Here is a 22,183-nt window from a genome sequence, read left to right on the forward strand (position 1 = left end):
CCGGCACAAAGGCCTCGGGTCCCCTGATCGCCTCTTGCCGGCCAACTTGAACCCCCAGTGTCCTCCCGCCGCCAGCCGCATCCCCTGCACGCCTCGCATCTAACGGCAGCGCCACTGCTGCCCGCCGCGGGCCGACTCCGCTGCCTGCCGACCGCTGCCGCCAGCCACTGCACGCCGCCAGCCAGCCACGCCGCGTCCCTCTGTCGCCATGGCCGCCCACCTCAGGGCCTGCGCCAAGCTGGATCGATCCATCCGGCAGGAGTCCCAGGCACGCACCATCTTCGATCCCCTCATGCGCCAGCAGCGCGCCGAGCTGCGTGCAGAGTGCGAGTCCGCCTTGCTGGCAGACTACCGCCTCTCACAGGTGGGCACCCAGGCCTTGCTCGCCCACCTCAATCGATGTGTGGGCTGTCCATGCGGCGCGCGAGGCGCCTGCCAGCGCGCGACGCCCCGAGCACACGCTGCAGCTCCCCGCCGGCCCGCCGCTGCCCCGGTCGAATGCCGCTGCCGCCTCCACGTTGCCATGTGCTGCCGCCGCTGCGTGTGCTTTCCTCATGCGCTGCGATCAGCCTGCCCGCATGTGCCACCCACCTGCAGAAGCACGATGTGGAGCGGCTGCTGTGGAAGTGTGTCTTCTACCGGCCCATCGAGGAGTTCAGGTGTGGGGCAGCTGGAGCACAGAGCAGCGCTGCCTTGCACAAGAGCGCCCGTTGCTCTGCCGGGGATGACCAGCAAGCTAAGTGTGCCGCCGCTGCTGCCTTGCCTCCTGGCTGGAGCTGAGCGGATGCCTGCCTGGCCGGCTGGCGCCACGCAGGAAGCGGATCAAGCAGGCGGAGGGGGAGCTTAGGGCCAAGGTGGGGCGCTGCTGTCGCTGGAGGCTGCGGCCTCTCCCAGGGGCCGTTTCGGTTGTGCTGGCGCTGCAGATGGCTGCTCGATGGCGGCACCAGCGAGAGATGCAGCGCGGGTGCTGCGCTGCGCTGTGCTGGTGTTGTCCTGCCTGCCTGCCAGCCTCCGAACTGTGTGTGCTCGTGCTGCTTGCTGCTTTCTTCCCCTGCCGTCCCGCAGACCGAGCTGGCGTTCCAGGCCTTCCTGCAGGACGCCCAGGCTTTCTACCTACACCTGGCAGCCGCCCTGCAGCAGCGGTACGGCCCCGCCGGCTTCCCGCCAGGTCAGCGTGCCACACGGGTGGCCGGGGGGCGTGTGGGACGGACCCGCGTCGGCGGCAGGCGCTGGCGTGGTCCAGAGATTGCCCCCACATGCGCCGCTACCCAAGCACCCCCTGCATCACCGCCTCCACACGGCGGCCCCACTCCGTTTCCCACCCCCAGCCCACACGCCCGCGGCCTGGCCGCGCCATCCTGCTGCCCCCTCCCCGCAGCCCTGGCCGCGCAGCAGCTGCAGGCCCTGGGCCGGGAGATGCCGCAGGTGGCGGCGGGGCCCGCGCCAGCCGACTGCCGCCCCTCGGTGCACCGCTGCCTGGTCTGCCTGGGAGACCTCACCAGGTGCGCGTGCGTGTGTGGATTGCTTGCTGCAGCTGGCCTGCTGGCTGGGCCGGGGCGGTCTGGGGTACGGCAGGCGACGACAGAGGCGTGGCACATGCAGGCCAGGCTGGCGCCTGCCTCGCTCCCCCGGCTGCGCTCCCAACCTGGGGCTTGCCGGGCGCCATAAGCTCCCATCCCTGCCCGCCACCCGCTCAGGCCACCACCCCCCGCTCCGCCGCCGTTGCAGGTACGGAGTGATGAGCACGGCGCCTGCGGCCGATCGCGACTGGGCCGCATGCCGCCACTTCTACATCCTCGCCACCCGCGCCTTTCCTGAAGGTGGGGCACGGCGCCTGTCCTGCCGCTCCGCCCCTGTTGCTCTGCCCCGGCAGCTGCGCTTCGTCCGGCCAGGCGGCCAGCCCGCCGTGCTGCCGCCGGCCTCCCTTCGCACCTTTCCCGCCCGCCCCCACGCCATGCACCACGCACTGCGCCTTCTGCGGCCCTCCTCGCTACCCCCTGGCCCGTGCCTGCGCCTCCCCTTCCCTCCCGCCACCCTCCCATGCCCCCTGCCATCCCGACCCCTGCTCTGCAGGCGGCAACGCGTACAACCAGCTGGCTGTGCTGGCGTCCTACCAGGGAGACGACCTGCTGGCCACCTACTGCTACTGCAGGTGGGCCTCAGATCACACCACAGTTTTTCTTTGTATTTTTCCTTTATATTGCAGCCACAGCTGCGTCCGCATCTGCTGCGGTACACGTGTGGGGCCCCCGCCACCAGCGCAGCGCAGATGCTGCGCGCTTGCCCCGGCTGCGTCCGCACCTGCCGCAGCGCGCGTGCGGCGCGCCGGTGGCGCGGCGCCGCCAGCCTGCTGCAGCCCCTGCGGCCGCAGTCATTTCTAGAGTGGGACCTGGTGCCTGCAGGGCCCTGGCCGCACGCTGCCCCTTCCCCGTGGCAAGAGAGAACCTGGTGACGCACTTTGAGCAGGCGCGCCTGGCCTGCCAGCGGCTGGCGGCGCCCGGCGGCGGCGGCGGCGGCATGCGCCCGGCTAGCCAGGCGGCGAAGGAGTTCCGGCTCAGGTGGGCTGGTGTGTGTGTGGGTGGCGGTGGTGGTGGTGTGAGTGCACGCGCGTGTGGGATGGTGGTGGTTGAGTGTATGGTTGTGTGCGTGTGTGCATGTTTTTTTTTTTGGTGAGTTGGGTTGGGATTGCCAGGCACTCCATCCGTTGTCCCTCCACCTACACGCACCGCCGCCATCGCACCTACACCCCACCCCCACCTCCCCCTACTGCCGGCAGATCCACCTGGCTGCTGGGCATGGTGATGACGCGCTCGGAGCTGGACGCCTTCCCGCTGCAGCTGGGCGCCAGCCTGGCGGGTGAGCACGCAGCGTGCGCAGCACGCACGCCATGCACAGCACGCGCCCATGCTCCTCCCGTTTTTGCAGCCTGCTTCCTCCCTTCCCTGCTCGCCCAGCCTGTTTGTGTCCTTTCCTCCTGCTCCTTTTACTTTCCACCTGCTCCGTCTGGCTGCCGCAGACCTGGATGACCAGCTGCTGCGGCTGCGCCAGCAGGGCCGCAAGGCGGCCGCGGCGGCGGCACGCGGCGACCAGCCCCCACCGCTCCTGCAGCTGGCCGCCGCCGCCCTCTACGCGGTGCACGCCTCGGCGGCTGCCGCCGGTGGCTGCCAGCCGCGGTCAGCGGGCTCGGCGGCCGGGGCGGCGGCGGGCCCCGCGGCGGCGGCGAACTTTGCTGCGGTGGCGCAGCAGCAGCGGGTGCGCGGCCTGGCCCTGCAACTCGTGTTCAGCCTGGTGGCCAGGCTGGCAGCCGCGGCTGCTGCGGCCGTGGCCGCCGCCAACCCCCCGCAAGCCGTGCTGGGCTCGGCGGCGGGCCTGCTGCTGCTGCCGCCGCTGCGCGTGGTGCTGCGCTGGCTGGCGGCGGCGGGGGCGCCCGTGGTGCTGCCGCCGCCGCCGCCGCAGCAGCCGGCCCGGGGGGACCGCCAGCAGCAGCAGGAGCCTGCAGAGCTCACCGCCGCCAGGCAGCAGCTGTGGCAGGCGGCGGCGCAGCTTGTTGTAGCGCTGCGGCAGGTGCAGGCGGCGGCGGCAGCGGCAGCAGAGGCTGGAGGGAGCGAGGCGGTACGGTCGCCGGGCGAGGTTGTACTGCCCGAGGGCGCCCAGCTGGCAGGCTTTCGCCACGTCAGCCCCGCCGCCACGTCAGCGACCGGCCCCGGAGCAGCGGCAGAAGGGCCTGCCGTCGACCCAGAGTCCCCTGCAGTCATCGCTGCGCGGCTGCGGTACATGTTGGCGGATGCTGCCAGGATTGCACGCGTGCTGGTCGGCGGCTCGCGCCAGGCGGGGCCCCGGGGGCTGGCGGACGCGCAGGCAGCCTTTGTGCAGGCGGCGCTGCAGGAGCAGGAGGAGCAGGAGGCTGCTGCTGCGCAGGAGCAGCAGCAGGCTGAGCAGCAGCAGCCGCAGCAGGCAGAGCAGCAGCCCCAGCGAGCGCCGCCAGGACGGCCCGCCTCGCTGGCCGCGCCGCCAGCGGCGCACGCGGCCCTTCTGCATCCCGTGCCTGAAGCAGGGACTGGGGGGATGGAGCTGGAACCGGCGGCGGCAGCTGCAGGGGCAGCAGCAGCAGCCCCAGCAGCAGCAGCTCAGCCAGCGCCGCTAGCAGCGGAGGCAGCGATGGAGTATGTGGAGCAGGATGAGGAGGAGGAGGAAGTGATCCTGTATGCGCCGCCGCCGCCATCCGCCAGCAAGCCTGCGGCGCCGCTGCCGCCGCTGCCAGTGCTGCCAGGGAGGCAGCCGCCGCTGGGGCAGCAGGCGCAGGCGGCAGCAGTGCGCCCGGAGCAGCAGCAGCGGCAGCAGCCGCAGCGGCCACAGCAGGCGCCGCAGCAGCTCAACGGCACAGTTGCGCCACCGCCGGCCGGTGCGGCACCTGCGGCGCCAGTGGCAGCAGGGCCGGGGCCGGGGGAGGATGCTGAGATGGCTGATGCCGAACAGACTGCACAGGTGGGTGGGGGGCCGAGTGGCGATGCGCATGCATGGCGTGGCCATGCTGGGATTGCCTTGGCTGGGTGAGCATGGGTGAATGAGGCGCGCCTGTCGCCTCTCTCGTACCGGCCAAGTGGCATGTGCTCTTCTCGCGTGCCGCAAACACCCACACACGACACACACGCACACACACGCACAAACCACACACACACACACACGTGTGCCTCCCTCGTGCCTCCCTCCATGCAGGATGTCGCCGGCAGCGTGCTCCCAGATGGCGACCGTCGGGCCTCGCCGCCGCCGCCGCTGCCGTCCGCCCTGGCTGCCGCGCTTCGCCAGCAGCAGCCCGCGGCGGCGGCGGCGGCTGTGCAACAGCTGCAGCCGCCTCCGCCGCCTGGCCCGCAGCCTGCGGAGGCTGTCAGGCTGCCAGCTGAGTTTTTCAGCCTGTTTGGAAGCCCTCGGCAGCATGCTCTGGTGGCACATCAGCCTCCTTCGCAGCTGCAGCAGCAGCTGCCGCCGGTCACGGCGGCAGCAATGGCGGCGGGACAGCAGCAGCAGCAGGCCGCCGGCCTGCGTGCGCTGCTGTTTGGCGGGGGGGGCGGCGGTGGCCTCGGCGGCGGCGGCAGCATGCAGCAGATGCAGATGGCGGCGGCGCCGGGGCCGCTGCCCCGCCTGCCGCTGCCGGTGCCGCCGCCACAGCCGGCTGTGGCGGGTGGCAGCGGCAACGGCGCCAGCACAGCAGGCGAGCCCCTGCTCTCTTCCACCACTGCAGCCGACTGGTGGGCGTGGATGGGCACCTTCGGTGGCAGCGCCAGCGCAGCAGGCACGGCAGGCGCAGCAGGGCGCAGCGGGCCGCTGCCCGACCAGCCGCCGCCGCCGCCCTGGCAGGGGCACGCCCCGCCCTCCCACACCGCTGGGGCGGGGCTGCGCACAGACAATCCCTTTGTGCCCTGAGCGCCACCCTGACCGATGCCCTGAACCTGCCCCGAGCCTGCCCTGAGCTGCCCACAGTGTAAGGCACCCTCTTTAGGTTGCATTTCGCACATGTTGCATTGCAGTGCGCCCTCCAGGCTGTGATGGGCAGGAGCAAGGGCAGGTGCAGAGGCTTTGGTTAATATGAGGCCCAGCTGATCAGGGCGCGGTGGGGACAGGCTGGGGCCACCAGAGACCGCATGGTTTGTTGCTTATTGGGGACAGGGAAAGGACAGGGAAAGAGAACAAAAGGGAAGGAAGAAATGCTTGGGGCGAGTAAGTTTGGCAATCAGGGAGGGTTGGTATGGCGGGAGGACAGCTCCGAAAGACGTAGTGTGCATTCAAAGGAGAGGCACCGCGTTATGGTTCAGGAAGTATCCAAAACATGCTGTGCGTTTGCAAAGCGTGCGTTGAAGGCAGGGTGGCAGAGGGATGCTGTGGTCAATGCTGGCAGGAGCACTCAGCTTTGGAGCACACCAGTGCAACCAGGGGACCACCGGGGCAGAGGAAATCATGGGAGCGGAGTAAAGGAAACATGCGGCGAACAAAAGTGTGCGCCGAAAAACGAAAGAAGTAATGGAAATGTGGAGCAACTAGGACTCAGCCGCTCCGGCCGTGTCCGAGCAGGCTGGAGAGGCTGGCCGGCTTCGCGCCGCCCAGGCTGCGCAGAAGGGGCAGCGATCCTCCGCTGGCGCTCGCGCTCCTGTCGCTTCCCAGAGCGGCGCCGAGGAGGTGCGCCGCCGGCGAGCCCATGCTGCCGCCGAGCCCCGGCGAGGCTGCTGCTGCGGCACCGGTGCCGCTGCGGCCCTCTTTGCTGCCAACGGCGCCTGCCGTCCCTGCTCCTGCTGCTGCGGCTGCTGCAGGGGCAGCGCCGGCGGCGGTGTGCTCGTTGGCAGACGGCTGCTGCGCGGCTGCTGGCGGCAGGCTGCCGCCTCGGGAGGAGTCGAGGGAGGTGGGGCCGTGCTGCACAGAAGAGGAGGGTTTGTGCGTCAAGGGGTGTACTGGTGGCGGCGGTAGGAGTGGCCCAGGGGACGGGGTGGTGGCAGTGTAGGGTCAGGGGAAGGTTGCTGCTTGGGCAGGTGGGTGGCGAGCAGCAGCTCAGCAGGCCGGCATGACAAGCAAGCAGCCCTTCCGCTGGCTATACAACCTGCGCATGCCACCTGCCGCCTCCCTGCTCTCACCCGCGCCGGCCAGGGCAGCTGCTCGGAGCGATGCGTGTCTGGAGAGCCGCTGCCTGGCCCCAGCTGCATCGCTCGGCCGATGCCCGCCGCCGCAGCAGTGCGAGCCGCCAGGAACGGGTTTGGGTGTGCGGGCGCAGCAGGCGCCGGAGGCGCTGCCGGCGTCGCGGCGGCGGCGGCGGCAGGCAGCGAGTCCCTTGGGATGGTGCACAGCTTGGCTGCAGCGGCCGACATGCCGGCGCTGGCAGAGGCAGCCGGCGCCGAGGGCCGCGGCTCCTCGCCGCCGCCGCCGCTGCTGAGGCCGCGGTGCGGCAGCTCGGCCGCTGCTGCCGCTGCCGCCGCCAGCTGCTGCTTCAGCTCAATAGGCAGCGAGGAGGCGCCGCCCGCCTGGCCCAGGCCCAGCACAGACAGCAGGCCAAGCTCTCCAGCCATGCCAAGGAGCTCTGCAGCATCCAGAGGCAGGCTGGAAGGCCCCGCCGCCGTGGCGGCAGCCTGCGCAGCGTTGCCGCTGTCTCCATTCTGCACACACACCGCAACCGGGGGTTGGAGAGGGGAGGGCGAGGCTCAGGCTGGCGAGGGGGACACGGCAAACCGCCTCAGCGCACGCAGCCTCTCCTCGAAAGGAAACAGCAGAGTGGTGTGCGCTGCCCAGCGCGCAAAGCGCGCACCTCTGCGCCGCTGCTGCTGCCCGCCCCGTGCAGCGCACTGCTCAGCAGCTCTGCGGCCATGCGCATCACTCCATCCCGATCCGCCTCTTGCAGGCCCGGCGGCAGCGGCACGCCGCCGGCCGCCGCCTGCTTCGCCGCCTGCAGCAGCACCGAGCGCTGCGCCTGCTGCGTCTGCTGCGCCTGCTGCGCGCGCTGCGTCTGCTGCGCCACCGCCAGGTGCAGAGAGGGCAGCAGCTCCGAGGGCAGGGAGAGCATGCTGCCCAGCAAGTCGCTGCTGCCGAGCGCGTGCGCCAGACCCAGCCGAGCCGCCGCCTCGCCGCCCGCAGGCGCCAACCACGGCGGAGGCGCGGGGTGCTGCACCACCGGCCGTACCAGCTGCTGCTGCTGCTGCAGGCCGGGCTGTTGCAGCTCCTGCTGCTGGCTTGGCTGCTGCTGCAGCTGCTGGCTTTGCAGCTGCTGGCTGGGCTGCTGCCCCGGCGGCGGCTGCTGCGGCTGCGACGGCGGCAGCAGGCCGGGCCGTACCTGCTGCGGCGGCTGCCCCATGAGCAGGTGCAGCAGGGTCTGAACCTGGCCCTCCAGGCGGGACAGCCGTGAGTTGAATGCTTCTAACACATCTGCTGCGCTCAGGTGCGAGGCGGGCGCCGCCTGCGGGTGCTGGTGCTGCGGGCCGGCCGGAGGCGCCAGCGCCGCTCCCGCTGAGGCCTCAGCGGGCGCCTGCTGCAGCTGCGGCTGTGAGAAGGGGGCCAAGCCTTGCAGCACAGAGGAGGTGAGCAGCAGGCGCTGCTGCACATCGGCAGATGCCGCCCGTTCCAGGGAAGCCTGCCACCGCATGTGCTGCTGCTGCAGCAGCAGCTGCTGCTGCTGCTGCTGCTGACTCTGTGCTGCGGGCTGCTGCCCCTGTGCCAGCTGTCTCGGCGCGGCCAGCAGCTGCCCCAGCAGGCACGCATGTGTCTGCTCCTGCCCGGCTTCCAGCTGCTGCTGGGCGGCCAGCTGGTGCAGCGCCTGTGCCTGCTGCTGTTGCTGCTGCTGCTGTTGCTGCTGCTGGGCTTGATGTTGCAGCCGCGCTTGCTGCTGCTGCTGCTCGGCGTGTTCTTGCTGCGCCACCAGCGCCTGCTGCTGCTGGTGCTGCTGCTGGGCTTGTAGCTGCTGCGCTTGCTGCGGCGGCAGCGTTGCCACGGGCGATACTCTCTGCCGCTTGCTGGCAGGCTGATGCGGCTGGTGCTCGTGCTGGTGGTGCTGCGCCAGCCCGGCGTCCAAGCCCGCCACGGCGGCACCGGCGCTGGGGGCCTGCCCCATGGGCTGCGCGTGCTCCCGCTGCAGCTGCTGCAGCGCATGCTGCTGCTGGTGCACCAGCAGCTGCTGGCGCTGCTGGTTGAGCTGCCGCCGCTGCTTCTGCTGGTTCAGGCTGTCGCGGCACGACCGCTTCTCTCCATCAAAGCCCTCGACCTTTTGCAGCTTGGCGCACTGCAGGAAGAAAGGAAGGACCAATGAAGGAGAGGCCCGGTGGGTGTAGCTTCACGGCTATGGAGCAAGACACGAGCACCCAACTCGGCTTTGGCAACGATGCGGTAGCGGCGCTCGCCCGTGCGCTTCACACAGCACGCTGCCCACCCACCCACCTGCTGGCAGAACCTCCACGGCTCTCCCTCAATGTCTATTGTGGCTGACTTCTGGTGTACCCTGCAGATGCGGTGCCTCTGCAGCAATGCAGCACAAGCGGCATCGGCGGCAGCGTCGGCGGCAGCCAAGACTGCTTTCCTTCTTGTGGCGAATGACCACCAGTGGCAGCGCGACCGCAGCAGGCACGTGCTGGCTGCACCTCACCTGATTGTAGGCCAGAAGGAGGCGCAGCGTGCAGCCCGGCACGCGGCAGCTGGGCTGGCTGCGTCCCGACGGCGGCGCACGGCTGGCGCCGCCGCTGCCACCGCTGCGGGAGCCGTCGGCGCTGGCGGCGGCAGCGGTGGCGGTTGCGGCGGCCTCGGTCACGGCTGCGGCGCCCCCGCCGCTGGAGGTTGGGTCGCTGATGGTCTCCGAGATGCCTTGCGGCGGGCTGGGGCTGGATGAGGCTGCACAGCGGCGGCGGCAAGACAGGTCAAGCTGCGCCGCCTTCCCCGGGCCTCCTGCCATGCCACATGCCCCTGCATGCCTGCCAAAGCCCCGAAACCCGCCTCCCTGCAACGAAACGTGGCTGAACGTACAGGTCCTCACCATCATTGCACTCTCCCATCTCAAGGCACCCGCCAAGGGCGTGGTAGGTCTCTGGTCTTGTTTGTGGTGCAAACCAAAAGCCGAGGGCTGCACAGCCGCCGCAGCGTATAGCGGTCTTTTAGCGAGCGGTCGAGGTTTTAAGCGACTGCACGCGCCTCGCGCGAAGGAAGCGCTGCACAGAGCTTCCCAATGCCAGTAGAGCAGGCGCCCCGACCCGCAAACGAAGTGTGCCGGCTCGTTGGCACCGCGGGGAGCGAACCGGGGGCGAAGCCGAGGACCGAGGAGCAGCGAGGCTGGGCGCGGGTTAAACTGACGATAAAATGCCAATGCATCGATCGATTGCGTGCGAGCTGGCGCCGGGGCACCCTGTCCACCCTGGGCGCGATGCTGCGGCGACATCTGTCCGGCGCCACATGCCGCTTTGGGTCTCACTTGGGTTGCACTCAGCCTGCATTTGGATTGCATCCAAATGTTCGACCCACACGACCAATCGTCAAGGACCATCACCAGAGATGTTCTGGCTGCTCAGACATGGACTGTCTGCAGCCGGTGCACTCCGCACGCCTGCAGGCTGCCGCCAGCACCCTTCACGCAGGTTCCCGCCAACCGCCCCGCCCTCCTCACAGCCGCCTCTGTCCCCTGCCTGGCCGATCAATGCGCAAGTACCGCCCAGTGCAATGGGTGCCGTGATCAAGAGGCATTATTTTTGCCTACTCCACCCGAACCCACACACGGCAGCTCCCAAGCCGGCCATGCGGCGCTCGTGTAAGGGAACTGAACCCACCCAACCGACAAAGTTTCCTTGGGCATGGAAACATCTACCGGCATTGGCCACAGCATCATCTGAATTTATCAACAAATCACGCTGCCCTTCCACTGCCCGCCCGCACTGCCCTGTGGTGCCAGCAGCGCTGTGCTGTGCTGTGCCGCGCACGCTGCCCTCCCAACCTGGTCAGGTGGGGCGCAATCCTACAACGCCCGCCCCTGGCCCAGATATTCTGCGCTTATGCTTCTGTGACACGCGGAGATCATCTTGGCACCCTTGGCCTGTTGCCCGGGCCGGCATGCTCCGCCACTCGTTGCCGGCATGCTGCGCAGCGCCGCTTGGCTGCCTATGGCAGCTGGAACCGCCATTCAACGACGGAAGAACCCAGAAGATACAGCAGCGGCGGCGGCCGGGCGGCGGCGGCGGCGGCGCTCCAATAGCGCCGCCTCGCAGGGCCCACTGCGCCTGCGCTGCAGCACCTCGCAGCACCGCCGTGTCGTACCACCGATCAGACGAGGTGCTGGGCGTGGTGATTCTGGATGCTGGCAAGCCCTCGCCAGAGGGAGATGCCCTGCTGCTCGACTTTGCCGCGGCCTATAGGTGGGTGCTGTATACCTCTCTGGGATCGTGCCTACACTCCGCCGGCTCCTCGGCTGCCTGCTGTCATGTTTGCGTTGCAGACCCTACTGTGTTCCTACTGTGTTAGGCCTGGCATGACAGACTGCTCTCATGCAGCCATGCAAGCCGCCCCAACCGCCCGCAGGCAGGAGCACCAGCGGGACATTGTGTCTGTGGCCAGCTCCGCCACGCTGGAGAGAGCGGTGCGAGGGTGTGTGGCGGCGGGGGCAAACAAGGTGTGCCTTGTCTCGCTGGGCTGCCTGCGGCGGCGGCAGGCGGGTTGGCGGTGGTCTGGACGGGTTGGCAAAGGGTGATCCATATAGCTGCCTGGTTCTGGCACTTTCTTGCGGGCAGGTGGTGATGCACCGGATGCAGCAGCAGCACACAGCTGATGTGGCTGTGCCTGCCTGCCCCACCCCTTGCAGATCATGGTTGTGCCTTATCTGCTGGGATCCAGCCGTAGCATGGAGCGTGACCTCATGGCTGTGCTGGCAGAGGTGCAGCTCAGGATGCCGGGCGTGAGGTAGGTGGGAGGGCTGCCTGGCTGTGGCTGTGCTGTGCTGGCTGGCTGGCTGGCTGCGAGTGCATTTCCACCTTTCCTGCTGACGTGCACGGGCTGTGTCCTGGCAGGCCCAGCCGCCTCTGGTGCATTTCCGCCTGCCTGGTGGCACACCAGAGGTGCCCTGGGCGGGCCTGCGCTTTGCTTCCCACGCTGTGTGCAGGTGCGCCACAGGGGAGAGCATCCCTGTGGCAAGCATCCTGGCGCAGCACATCGAAAACCAGGTCAAGGTGTGGCGTTCAGCTTTATAGTGTATCGCAACTAGCTGTTTGAACTTTACAAACAATGGTCTCGGAGGTTATAGACTGGCCCAGGAGTTTTGCCCAAAGTGGCGGGCGCAGCTTAACCGCCAGCTCCGGCTGCGTAATCTCCATGCCTGCAGGTGGTGGAGGTGAAAGCGGTCGATGTGCCTGAGCGGTATTGGACCCCCGAACGAGAGCTAAGGCCTGGTGGCAGCACCAAGAGCAGCCGCGAGTGCAGCAGGCCTGCACCCGGTTCCAGCTCGCTAGGGGCGCAGCAGCAGCATCAACAGCAGCGGATGTGGGCCGAAGCAGTGGGCACACAGCAGCAGCAGCTGCGGCAAGCAGATGCGCCAAGGATGCGGCATGCTGCGGCTCCCGTCGCCAGCGCTGGTGCGGTTTGGAGCGACGATGCGCCTGTAGCCTGGAGCGATGATGGCAAGGTTGCGGTGGTTGACTATTGGCCAAGGCCAGCAGGGGCAGACTCCTCGCCTGCTGCTCAGCCTGCCAGCAGCAGCATGAATGGCAGCAGCATTAATGGCAGCAGCAGCAATGGTAGTAGCATCGGCGCCACTGATAGCTCCAGTAGGCAGGCAGCCGTGGCCACCGCCGCCGCCGCCGCCGCCTCTGCCACGCCCAATGGAGCGGGAGCGAGCGGGGCCGCCGAGGGGCAGTCGGTGCAGCTGGAGCAGCGGCTGGCTCACCTGGAAGATCAGCTGCAGCACATCACTGAGCTGCTCACAGAGGTGCGCCCGCCACATGGGAGGGCGGATGTTTGTGTTTGCTCCGTGTCGCTGCTGGTTTTGCTGCACCTGCTAGCTGCAGACTGCGAGGGCGCCCCTGCACCTTGAGGGGCAGGCAGGCGGCAGATGCCGGTCTGCAGACTCATTTCCGGCTGCTCCTTGCTCCTCCGCTGATGCAGTGCCTGGTGCCAGCTGCCTCCCAACCCGCTGCCACCGTGCGCCCCGCCAACGGCAGGCTCCAGCAAGCCGGGCAGCTGGATTTTGTGCAGGTCGCAGCCTCTGGCAGCCTCGCCGCCAGGTCGGTGCAAGCGGCGGCGCCAATGCGGGCGGCAGCGGGAGGCGGAGCGAGCCGATATCGGCATGTGACTGCAGAGGAGGCAGCCACGCTGTCGCCAGCTCAGTGCGAATTTCTGGAGCGGAAGCGCGCCGGGACCACGGCCGGCTGAGAGAGAGTGTGATGGCACCATCTGTCTGCCGCGCTGTTCTTGCTTTGATGCTTGTGCCAACATGACAAGCTGTTTCGAACTTTCGGCCTTGGGAGCTGTGTGTGTTCACAAATCCAGTTGCTGACTCCTGCGGAACAGGCGACCGCGCTCCTCCCGCCAGCGCCGCCAGCTTGGCATCAAGTCAAACAGCAGACGCCAGAAACCGATTAGCACCTGATCGGGGTTGCGGCAACCATGCTGGCCTCCCTGGGCGCGCAAGCGGCCTTGCCAAACCCCTGCCTGCGCCCATCGCAGCCAGTCGGGCGGCAGCTAGCGTCACAATCGACTGCCAGGACATTGAACCGATCCAGGGCGATACCAGAGGAAGAGAGACGAACGCTGCACGAGCAGAGGGACCCCGAGCAGGACCCCCGCTATCGACGGTGAGCCTCTGAGGAAACGGAGAGAACGGGGGAGCGCTGGGGTCGATGCGCCACCCAATCTGAGCGGCCGCTGGCTGGATCCACTGAAGAGCGGCTGGGGCAGCGCCGGCGGGCGGCGGGTGGCGGTGCCGCCCTCGGCACCTGGTCGTTGCCTGGCGTGCCAGCCAGCCAGCCAGCTGAGTTCACCCCTGTGGACGCTTGCAGAGTCGACTACAGCGTGCAGCATGCCTACCAGGCCCGCCAGGCCTTCCTGCGGAGCATCCAGGCTGGCGAGGCGGCGGTCAATCTGGCGGCGGCGGCGCTGCACATTGCAGAGGAAGATGATGCGCTGGGTGAGGTTGGGTGCGGCGTGGCGGGTGCTGGGATTGGCTTGGCTTGCCTTGGCTTGGCGTGGCGTGGCTTGGCTTGGCTGGCTGGCTGCCTGGTTTTCCTGTGCTCCTGCACTGAGACCGATCCAGGCTGGGCAGGGACTTGTCGAGGGGCGTGCTTGGATGCCTGCCGTGCACGCTGCGCTCTCTTGCCCTCCTGAAGACCGTCCGCGCTGGTCGTGGTGACATGAACCGCCTGCCGCCATTGCTTCCCTGCCCTGCAGTGTCCCACTCCACTGTGCAGCTGCCGGTGGCTTCTTACCAGCAGCGCCTGCAGCGCCTGGCCGCCGATTTCGCTCAGCAGTGCCTGCCAGAGGCTGAGCAGCGGTGGGCGCAGCAGCAGCAGCAGCAGCAGCAGCAGCAAGCGTCGGGCAGTGACGGCGGCGGCGGGCCTGGCGGCGGCGGCGGCAGCTGCAGCGAAGCTGTGCTGGAGGCATTGCAACGGTACCTTTACGACCAGCAGGGCTTCCGGGTGGCTGCCTATGGCCGCAGCAACCTTCCGGAGGGAGGTACGCAGCCCCCGCTGTGCCGCTGCTGTGCGTAGCAGCGCGGGCGGCCGCCCGTGCCACCAGCCTTGCTGCCTGCGTGCCTGCCTGCCTCCCCATCCCTCCGCCTTCCCCCCTGCCTCCATGCTTGCACACTTCAAGCCTGCACGCATATATCTGCCTTCCCGCCTGCCCAGCCGACCGCCCGCCACCTCGCCACCCCATGCAGCGCTGGTGGACCACCCTGGCGTGTGGGAGAAGGCGGGGCATGCGTACCTAAATGAGGTGCTTGTGTCTCGCTGCGGCATACCAGCTGCGCTGGCCATCGTGCTGGCCGACATCGTGCGCCGGCTGCTGCTGCTGGTGAGGGGGGCGCGTGCGGCAGGCAAGCGTGCGTGTCCAGAGCGGGCCTGCCTCTGGTGTCGTAACGACTTGCATCAGCACCGCACCGCACCACACCACATCACGACACCGCAGCCTGCCAAACACATTTGACCAAGCCCTAGGACCGCCGGGCTGCAGGGTGCCATCGACTTTGCTGTGCGCATCGACTGCCGCGACCTGGGGCGGCGGCCCCGTGCCCAGGTGCTGCCGGGCCTGAGCCGGGCGCAGGTGGTGCGGGGGGACGGCACGGGTGAGTGCCCGCTCGCCTGCCTCGCTGCCTGTGCGGCACTGCTGCATGCCTAGCGCCGAGGCCCCATCTTTCCCAGTTGGCCCTCTTTCCAGTCGCTGCGCCGCTGCCGGGTCCCCGACCCTCCCCCTCCCACACCGCTCACCTGCCCTGCTGCACCCCTGCCTTCCCACAGTGCTCAACACCTGCACCTCTGGTTCCCTGGTTGAGCTGCTCCGCTTCCTCAAGCGCTGCTACTGGCCTTTCCGCTGGAGCGCCGCCGGCGGCAGCGGCAGTGGCGGCGGCTTTGCCGACGCCGCCAGCGTGTTTCTGGAGGGGGAGAGCGATGCGGCGATGCAGGCGAGGGGTGGTGGTGCTGGCGGGGAGGCGCCTGTGCGCCTGTGTGTGTGTGTGTGCGCCCCTGTGTGTGTGCCCCTGTGTGTGTGCGCCTGTGTGTGTGTGTGCATGTGTGTCTCACACTGGGTGGAGTCCGCCGGCAGCTGTAAGGGGCTTGCCAGCCCCAGGCAGCGAATGCAGGCAGTTGGGTGTTGGTGGCGATGGTGTCATTCGTGTCACTGCATGTGCCTCGCCCTTGCGCGACCGTGCCTGCTGCGCTGCGCCTGCAGGCCATCAGCCGCACCGCCAGGCACCGGCTGGAGCGAGGCATCTGGACGAGCCCCGGCGGCGGCGACATCAGGTCAGGATAAACCCCGCCCCGCTCTGCGCCCCCGTTCCTGCCCCTCCCCACGTCTGAAGCCAGCCTACGCTTGCCCTGCACTGCCATGCATGCACCCCCTGCCAAGCGTGCCTGCCGACCCTTTGTGTGTGCCCTCCGCCGGATGTGCCCCGTGCTGGCGCGTGCGCCTTTCTACGTGTGTGCCGCCCATCGCGCGCGCCCCCGCAGGCGCGCGCTGGCGGCCTGCGAGCGCCTCGTGCTGCTGTGCGGCGCGCAGGCCCCGCTGGAGCGGCGGGACCTAGCTGTCCTGTACATGCATGTGGGGCGCTTCCGGGGTGGGTGCACCGCTGCGCCGTTCTTGTCAACAAAGTCTGCCTATCCGGCAGCGAGCTTGCGACACATGTGCACAGACCCCTGTGTCGTTCGCCCCGTGCTCGCCGCCTGGCTTGTTGCCTGCTGCCGCCTGCTGCGCTGGCTCCCCTGCCCGGCCCCTGCCCTCCCTTGCGCTGCATGTGTCTGCACGCTGCTGCTTGTGGCGCGTACCGCACATGTGCTGCCTGCCTCATGTGCCTAGATACGGGGCTGCTCACCACATGTGCGCACAATGGGCATCATGTGTGTTGTTCGATCCGTCTGTCCTCCATCTTTCTTCCTTGCGCCATGCAGAAGCCAAGGCGGAGCTGCTGGAGTTTGTCAGGAGCCCGCCGCCCTCGGCAGCCGCAGCAGCCGCTGCAGGGTTGCCCGACGTCGCGCTGCCGCCCGTGCTGTCGCTGTCGCCCACGGGCGCGGTGGTGAGCGCGGGCGGGCAGAGCCTGGCGGAGCAGGCGCTTACCGACCGCCTGCTGCAGCTGCTGTCGGGCGTGGAGCCTGCGAAGGGAGCGCTCAGCTTGGAGGCGGCCCTGCAGGAGCCGCCCCCGCAGCAGCAGGACGACGGCCGACGGCTGCCGCTGACCTGGTGAACGGACGCGCGACGCCCGCAGCATGCTGGTCTGCTGCCGCCTGCCCGGCAATTTCATCCAGTCCGCCCATTGCATTCATTGCGCCTTGCCGCTTGCCCCACTGCTGCCGACAGCAGTGAAGGTGTGCCACCGGCAGATGCGCTCCCTGCAAGCAACGGGAGTGCTGCTGCCAGTCTGTCAAGCGCTGCATGATGCGCGCCGCCACGGGGGTGCTAGCAGCCTGTCCGCGCGGGGCGGCGGCCCCGCAGCGCAATGCACATGCTCATAAAGCCGTAGAGATGCCTTTTGCGCTGCAAAACTAGCGCGTCCAGGAGAACCCGGGCGTGCTCCACACCCTGGGCCCCTCCCCGTACTAGACCGATGCGCAGTCAATGCTGCAGCAGGGCGGGTTCATTTCACATGTGAGGTCCGGCATCTGAACGCGGGCAGCGTGCAGCTGGGCAGCAACTCCACGGGGGAATTACTGCGGAGCCCTTCCCGCTCTCTCCTCCGCTCAGCCGAGTTGCAAGATCGCGGAGGACCGGTATAAGGGCGTTTATGAGTTCCTGCACCCCTGCAGCAGGGCTACACAGGCATTGAGCAGAACCCCTCGCGCAACAGCCGGAGCGGCTGCCGCAGTCTGTGCGCCCGCCGCAGCAACCCCCACAGGTGCGGGCGACGCTGCGTGCAGCCGGGCAAGGCCCCTGCATTGCCTTCTGGTACCCGCCGCAGCGGCGGTGCGGCAGCCCACGAGCGCACCCTTACACGAGGGACAAGGACTGCTGCAGACCTCACTAGCCGCATCGCCCCCCTCCCATTGTGCATTTGAATGCACATAGGCCCCAGGCTAGCCGCGCTGCCGACCAGGACGCACTCTGCCCCGCTTACTGCAGGCGTGCGCATCTACTAGAAGCCTGCTGCAGCCCGCGGGAACGTGATGATGAGCACGTGACGTGCAGTTCCCGCCGGGGTGCGAAGAGGCACCAGCAGCCCAGGAGCGCCTGCACCGTCGCGCGCTACCTTGCAGCGCCCGCCAACCCAGTTTGGTTCTGTAGCCCTCACCGCACCACATTCTGGCCGCACGCAGCAATGCCGGTCCCGGCGTCTGGCCGCGGGCCCGCGGCTCTGCCAAACCCTGGCGGCAACGGCGGTGCCGCCCGCTCTGGACCTCCGCCTGCAGCAGCGGGGGCATCCAGCCAAGGAGACCCTAGTGCTCAGCAGGCGGATGTGGAGGCAGGGGAAGAGCAGACGCAGCAGCTGCGCAGCGTGCAGGCGAAGGAGCAGGGGCGAGCCGCGCAGCCTGCAGAGCCGCCACCGGAGCTGCAGGATGGGGAGCAGCCGCTTGCACTGCCGGCCCCACCTCGCTCCGTGCCCGCCTGCCGCGTGCCTGGGTGCCAGGAGGTGCTGCGCCACGCTTACAATCAGGTGAGCCCTCTCCTCGCCCCGTGAATCCTGCAGGCAATTCCGGGTGGCCGTGTGCCGGCGCTGGTCTGTGACTGCTTGCGAGCTGGGGCATGCTGTGTTGGATGCGTGCTGCTGCTGCATCGCAGGCCGCCGGCAGCGCTGCATTACCGGCCCGGTGCATGCCTGAGGAGGGCACACGGCCGCCTTAAGCTGGATTGCTCTGTCCTTGCCCTCAACTGCTTGCTGGTTCTCTCCCCGCGGCGTGCGGCTGCAGCGCCACCACATCTGCGTCGCGCACTACAAGGCACCCAGCTTTGAGATGCATGGAGAATTCTGCAGGTTCTGCCAGCAGGTGGGGTGCAGTTTGACCTGCTTCTTGGTTGCTTCGCATCCATGTGCCACAGTGTGGCACCCTGGCCGTGCATCCCATGCCCTGCCAGCTCTCTACAGCCAACCCGCCACTTGTTTGCCAAGCCAACACCAATTGCTTACCAAGCAACTTGCCTTCCCGATAATTTTGATTCGTCAATATTTCTGCAGTGCGCCAAGCCTCACTGTCTGGAGCATTTCGAGGAGGCGCGGCGCAGCTGCCGCGCCAGCCTTGAGAAGCACAAGCGCCGCAGGCAGCAGCCAGGGCAGCGCCAGGCTGCCGCGGCCGCCGCCGCCGCAGCATCCGGGCACGACGGCGTCAGCGATGGCCAGCAGGTTTCAGAGCAGGCCCAGCGGCGGGCGCAAACCCGGCTGCGCTCAGCGCAAGCATCGCAGCAGGCTCAGCAAGAGGCGCAACAGGCCGAGTGGGGTGACAAAAGAGGGCCAGGCACGAAGCGAGCCAGGCGGGCTGCAGCCTCGGGAGTCGCTGCAGCATCCGCCGCAGCAGCCGATGCTGGCGATGAAAGCAACGAGGGAGGTGCACAGGATGGGATCTCACAGGGCGATGGCCACGGCGGAGTGACGCAGCGGTCCGCGCCGCCAGCGTCAGCGCCGCCGCAGCCCCTAGCGCCATCGCCGGCCTTGAACCAGCAGCCGCTACCCGCCCCGGCTCAGCCCGCCTCGGCGCTCGCTGGCGACGGCTCCGCTGCCCTCGTGGCGGGGCCGGCAGAGGCGGAGCCAGGGGCGGCGATTGACCCGCAGCCCGCCCTCCACCTGGGATCCAATCTGCAGGAGCTGCAGCTCACTGTGGCCACACTGCTGCAGCGGGTGGCGGCTCTGGAGCATGCCCTGCTTGCGCACTCCCCAGGCGCCACCGCGGTACTGCTGCCGGCGCCGCAGCTTGCAGCGCACCAGCCTCAGCCGCAGCAGGATACCTGGCTTCAGTTCGTTCCCGGGCTGCCGCAGCCAGCAGTGGCACCTCACCAGCAGCGCCAGCCTCAGCCCCCGCAGCAGCAGTACCTGCCTGCCGAGGCTGAGCAGCAGCTGTCGCAGATGGTGAGTGTCGAGCGGACTTGCACTGGGCGTGCCGCAGTTTCCCGCGAGCCGTTCTCTTGCTCGCCTTACTTGAAGGGTATACCCCCCGGCGTTGGCAGCTGCTTCGTTCTTTTTGCTGATCAAGTGATTGCTCAACTGCTGAGCAAACCAGCACAGATATGCTCCGTCCTGGCTGCCCTTGCTGCCTGCGTGCAGGAGCCAGCCTCTCCCCAGAGCAACCTCCTGGCAACGCTGCAGCTTGTGGCCCTAGAGTTGTCTGCTCTGGTGGCGCCAGCACCACAAGCAGACCCGCCGACCCTGCAGCTCATGCCAGCGCAGGGCTTACTTCAGCAGGGCGGGTGGAGCGCCCTGCCCGCAGCGCCGCCAGCACCGCCACAGGGCAGCTTTGGCCTGCCTCCTCTGGCTGGAGCCATCTCGGCCCTGGCGCCAGTAGCCAGCGGCGCTGCAGCCGCAGGCGCAAACCAGGCGGCCGTGGCAGCGCTGCTTCCAGCTGGCTCCTCTGCGGTCGCCGCTGCCGCAGCACCTGCCGCCGCAGACCCAATCGTGGCTGCCCTGGAGCAGCTTCTTGTGGGAGGCTTGCCGGGCGGCGACGGCGGCAGCGAGCAGCATCGGGCGCTGGCCCGCTTGGCCCGCATGCTGCATCTGCTTCCAGGCCCAAGGTAGGTTGTAACTGCCTACTTTTCTTTTGCACCCAAACAAATGCCTCCTCTGCACCCAAACAAAGGGCAAAGCCTTTGATAGTGGCCTACCTCATTGCCACACTGGCCTACAACGTTGCCACTCGGTGAACCCCTGGCTGCATCCATTTCCCTGGATGAACCCGGCCATGCTATGAACCCTTCTCCAATCTGAGCCCTCATCGATAGCGCGGTTTCATCAAGTATGGAAGCAGAGCCTGAGACGCACCCTTCTATGATTCAAAAACTTCTTGTGCCCACCCGCAACCTCTCATGAAAGAGTATTGCTCCGTGACGTGCCGATCCCTATTATGCCAGTCTGCTTAATAGGGTTTTCAGGGTTTTCATGTTCCATTCTCTTCATTTCGACACATGCCATTCCACCATACTTCTGATGAACGTGGATGCATGATCTCCAGCACTCCCGGCAAACGCCAGCCCCTGCATCCATCTCATCTCAAACGATTTCATCCGGTTCTGCACAGCCGTTCTGCACAACCTCCTCACCTGTTTCCCCTGAGTTTTAACTTTCGATTCACAATGTTTGTGTGACTATTCAGGTAGCGCTGGGTGTAATGTGTGTCAGTCAGTGCAGGAAGGGGCGCCGTGTGTGGGCGGCGGCGCCGCCAGGTGCTGAGGTGGCGGGAAGACGACGCAAGCCGGGAGGCCCCCCGGTCTGCTGCAAAACAACGAGTAATAGACTTGCGAGGTGCTGCTGAGGGAGCACAGGCTGCCGAACACTCGGCTCCTTGGCAACAAGAGCAGACGGTGACTGACTGCCCTCACTATGGCGGCCCTGGCATTAAGGCGGTCACTGTGGAGCGCGGCACTGCGGGGTCGACAGTGCCGGGGGGTGGTGGGGCTGGCCGCCACCGATATGAGCACCGTGCTCGACAGGCAAGCTCAGGCGCCGGTCAGAGGAGAATGGGTGGGTGCGGGCGCCTCACGATACCACATCGGCGCTATATGCTTGAGCTGTGGAGGCGGGCGGGCGCCCGCCGCCAGTCCCAAAGCCCGCTGCCTCCCCTTCCTCTTCCGCCAAGCAGCTGCGGCGTGGAGCCCTACAGCGAAGCCTTTCACCGCAACCAGGCGCAAATGGATGGGCTGATCTCGCAGCTGAATGCAGGTGCGTGCGCTGGCGAGCGCGGCCGCACGCTGCTGCGGGCGCCGAGCGGTGCGCTGCCCAAAATGATTTCCACTTGTTTGCCGCTGCTGTTGCTGCATTTGCTGCCGCAGACATTGATCACGTGCTGCAAGCGGGCGGCGCAAAGGCGGTGCAGCGGCACCGGGAGCGCGGCAAGCTGCTGCCGAGGTGCGTGCCCTGGGCTGGTGCCGTTTGCTGCAGCCTGCCGCTTGTGCTCCCGCTGCACATGCTCAAGCTTGCCAGCTGGGCAGGCACACCGGCAGCGGCGGGCATGCTGCTTGCCTGCAGGGAGCGCATTCAGTTGCTTCTAGACCCCGGCTCTCCCTTCCTGGAGCTGTCGCAGCTGGCGGGCAAGGGGCTGTACGGTAGGCCGCTGCCGGTACCGCTGGTACTGCTGGTACTGCCACAGGGCCGCAATGCCAGCCACCCGACGCAGCAGCCCGACCCCACCTCGGCTTCCCTCAGCGGTCCTGCCGCTGCCGCTGCCGCTGTGGCCGATCCGCTGCAGCCGCTCCACGGCTATGCCCTGCTGCTGCCCTCGCCACCAAACGGCTTGCCCTGGCCTGATCACGCCGGCTTGCCCTGCTGCTCCCGCCCTCACTGACACCTCTTGCGCTGCCGCCGCCGCCGCCGCTGCCGCCTGCTGCCGCCGCCGCAGGCCAGGACGACGTGCCGTCGGGCGGGGTGGTGACGGGTGTGGGCGCGGTGCACGGCCGGCTGGTGGCGGTGGTGGCCAACGACGCTACGGTGAAGGGCGGCACTTACTACCCCATCACCGTGAAGAAGCACTTGCGGCTGCAGGAGGTGGCACAGCGCTGCCGCCTGCCCTGCGTCTACCTCGTTGACTCAGGTGGGCTGGGTGGGCTGTGGTTGCGGCTGGGGAGGGAAGGCCTGGCTGGCTGGGGGCGTGGGCAGGCCCGGCGGCACGGCTGGTGCGCTGGCGGGAGGGCTGGCGGGAGGGCAAAGGCGAGGGGACCTTCGCGTGCAAGGCCTGTGTGTCGCAAGTGCGGCGGAGCCAGCTTGCCCTGCGCCTGTCTGCTGCCTCAGCCTTGCCCCACCCGCCCCGCCTGGTTTGCCGCCCCCTTCTGCCCACCGCGGACCGCCCTGGCCCATGCCCCACACCCCTCACCGAGCCGGCAGCCGCGCTGCGCTTGGTGCAGGCGGCGCCAA

General features: G+C 68.3%; 3 protein-coding genes across 3 annotated transcripts; 2 read left to right on the forward strand and 1 right to left on the reverse strand.

The window, feature by feature from the left end:
• Positions 1-208: 208 nt before the first annotated feature.
• Positions 209-5,421, forward strand: CHLNCDRAFT_140042 (hypothetical protein; the record flags this gene model as incomplete). The annotated part of the gene is made up of 11 exons (XM_005843603.1): positions 209-364; positions 598-659; positions 815-854; positions 1,066-1,168; positions 1,379-1,502; positions 1,729-1,820; positions 2,074-2,152; positions 2,403-2,558; positions 2,777-2,856; positions 3,017-4,485; positions 4,717-5,421. 11 exons carry the CDS (start codon positions 209-211, stop codon positions 5,419-5,421), a joined length of 3,066 nt encoding a protein of 1,021 aa, XP_005843665.1.
• A 618-nt stretch (positions 5,422-6,039) lies between these two features.
• CHLNCDRAFT_140043 (hypothetical protein) lies at positions 6,040-9,496 on the reverse strand (the record flags this gene model as incomplete). Its single annotated transcript, XM_005843665.1, has 6 exons — positions 6,040-6,402; positions 6,621-7,136; positions 7,286-8,749; positions 8,905-8,982; positions 9,110-9,351; positions 9,484-9,496. The coding sequence occupies 6 exons, from the start codon at positions 9,494-9,496 to the stop codon at positions 6,040-6,042; spliced, it is 2,676 nt and encodes an 891-aa protein (XP_005843727.1).
• Positions 9,497-10,245: 749 nt separating this feature from the next.
• CHLNCDRAFT_140044 (expressed protein) lies at positions 10,246-16,384 on the forward strand (the record flags this gene model as incomplete). Its single annotated transcript, XM_005843604.1, has 16 exons — positions 10,246-10,258; positions 10,736-10,859; positions 11,023-11,113; positions 11,303-11,400; positions 11,600-11,666; positions 11,819-11,989; positions 12,179-12,421; positions 12,598-12,716; positions 13,491-13,618; positions 13,879-14,163; positions 14,369-14,502; positions 14,662-14,773; positions 14,946-15,142; positions 15,376-15,446; positions 15,654-15,760; positions 16,092-16,384. 16 exons carry the CDS (start codon positions 10,246-10,248, stop codon positions 16,382-16,384), a joined length of 2,253 nt encoding a protein of 750 aa, XP_005843666.1.
• Positions 16,385-22,183: the final 5,799 nt, after the last annotated feature.

The sequence above is a fragment of the Chlorella variabilis genome, assembly GCF_000147415.1.
Source record: "Chlorella variabilis unplaced genomic scaffold CHLNCscaffold_28, whole genome shotgun sequence".
NCBI lineage: Eukaryota > Viridiplantae > Chlorophyta > Trebouxiophyceae > Chlorellales > Chlorellaceae > Chlorella > Chlorella variabilis.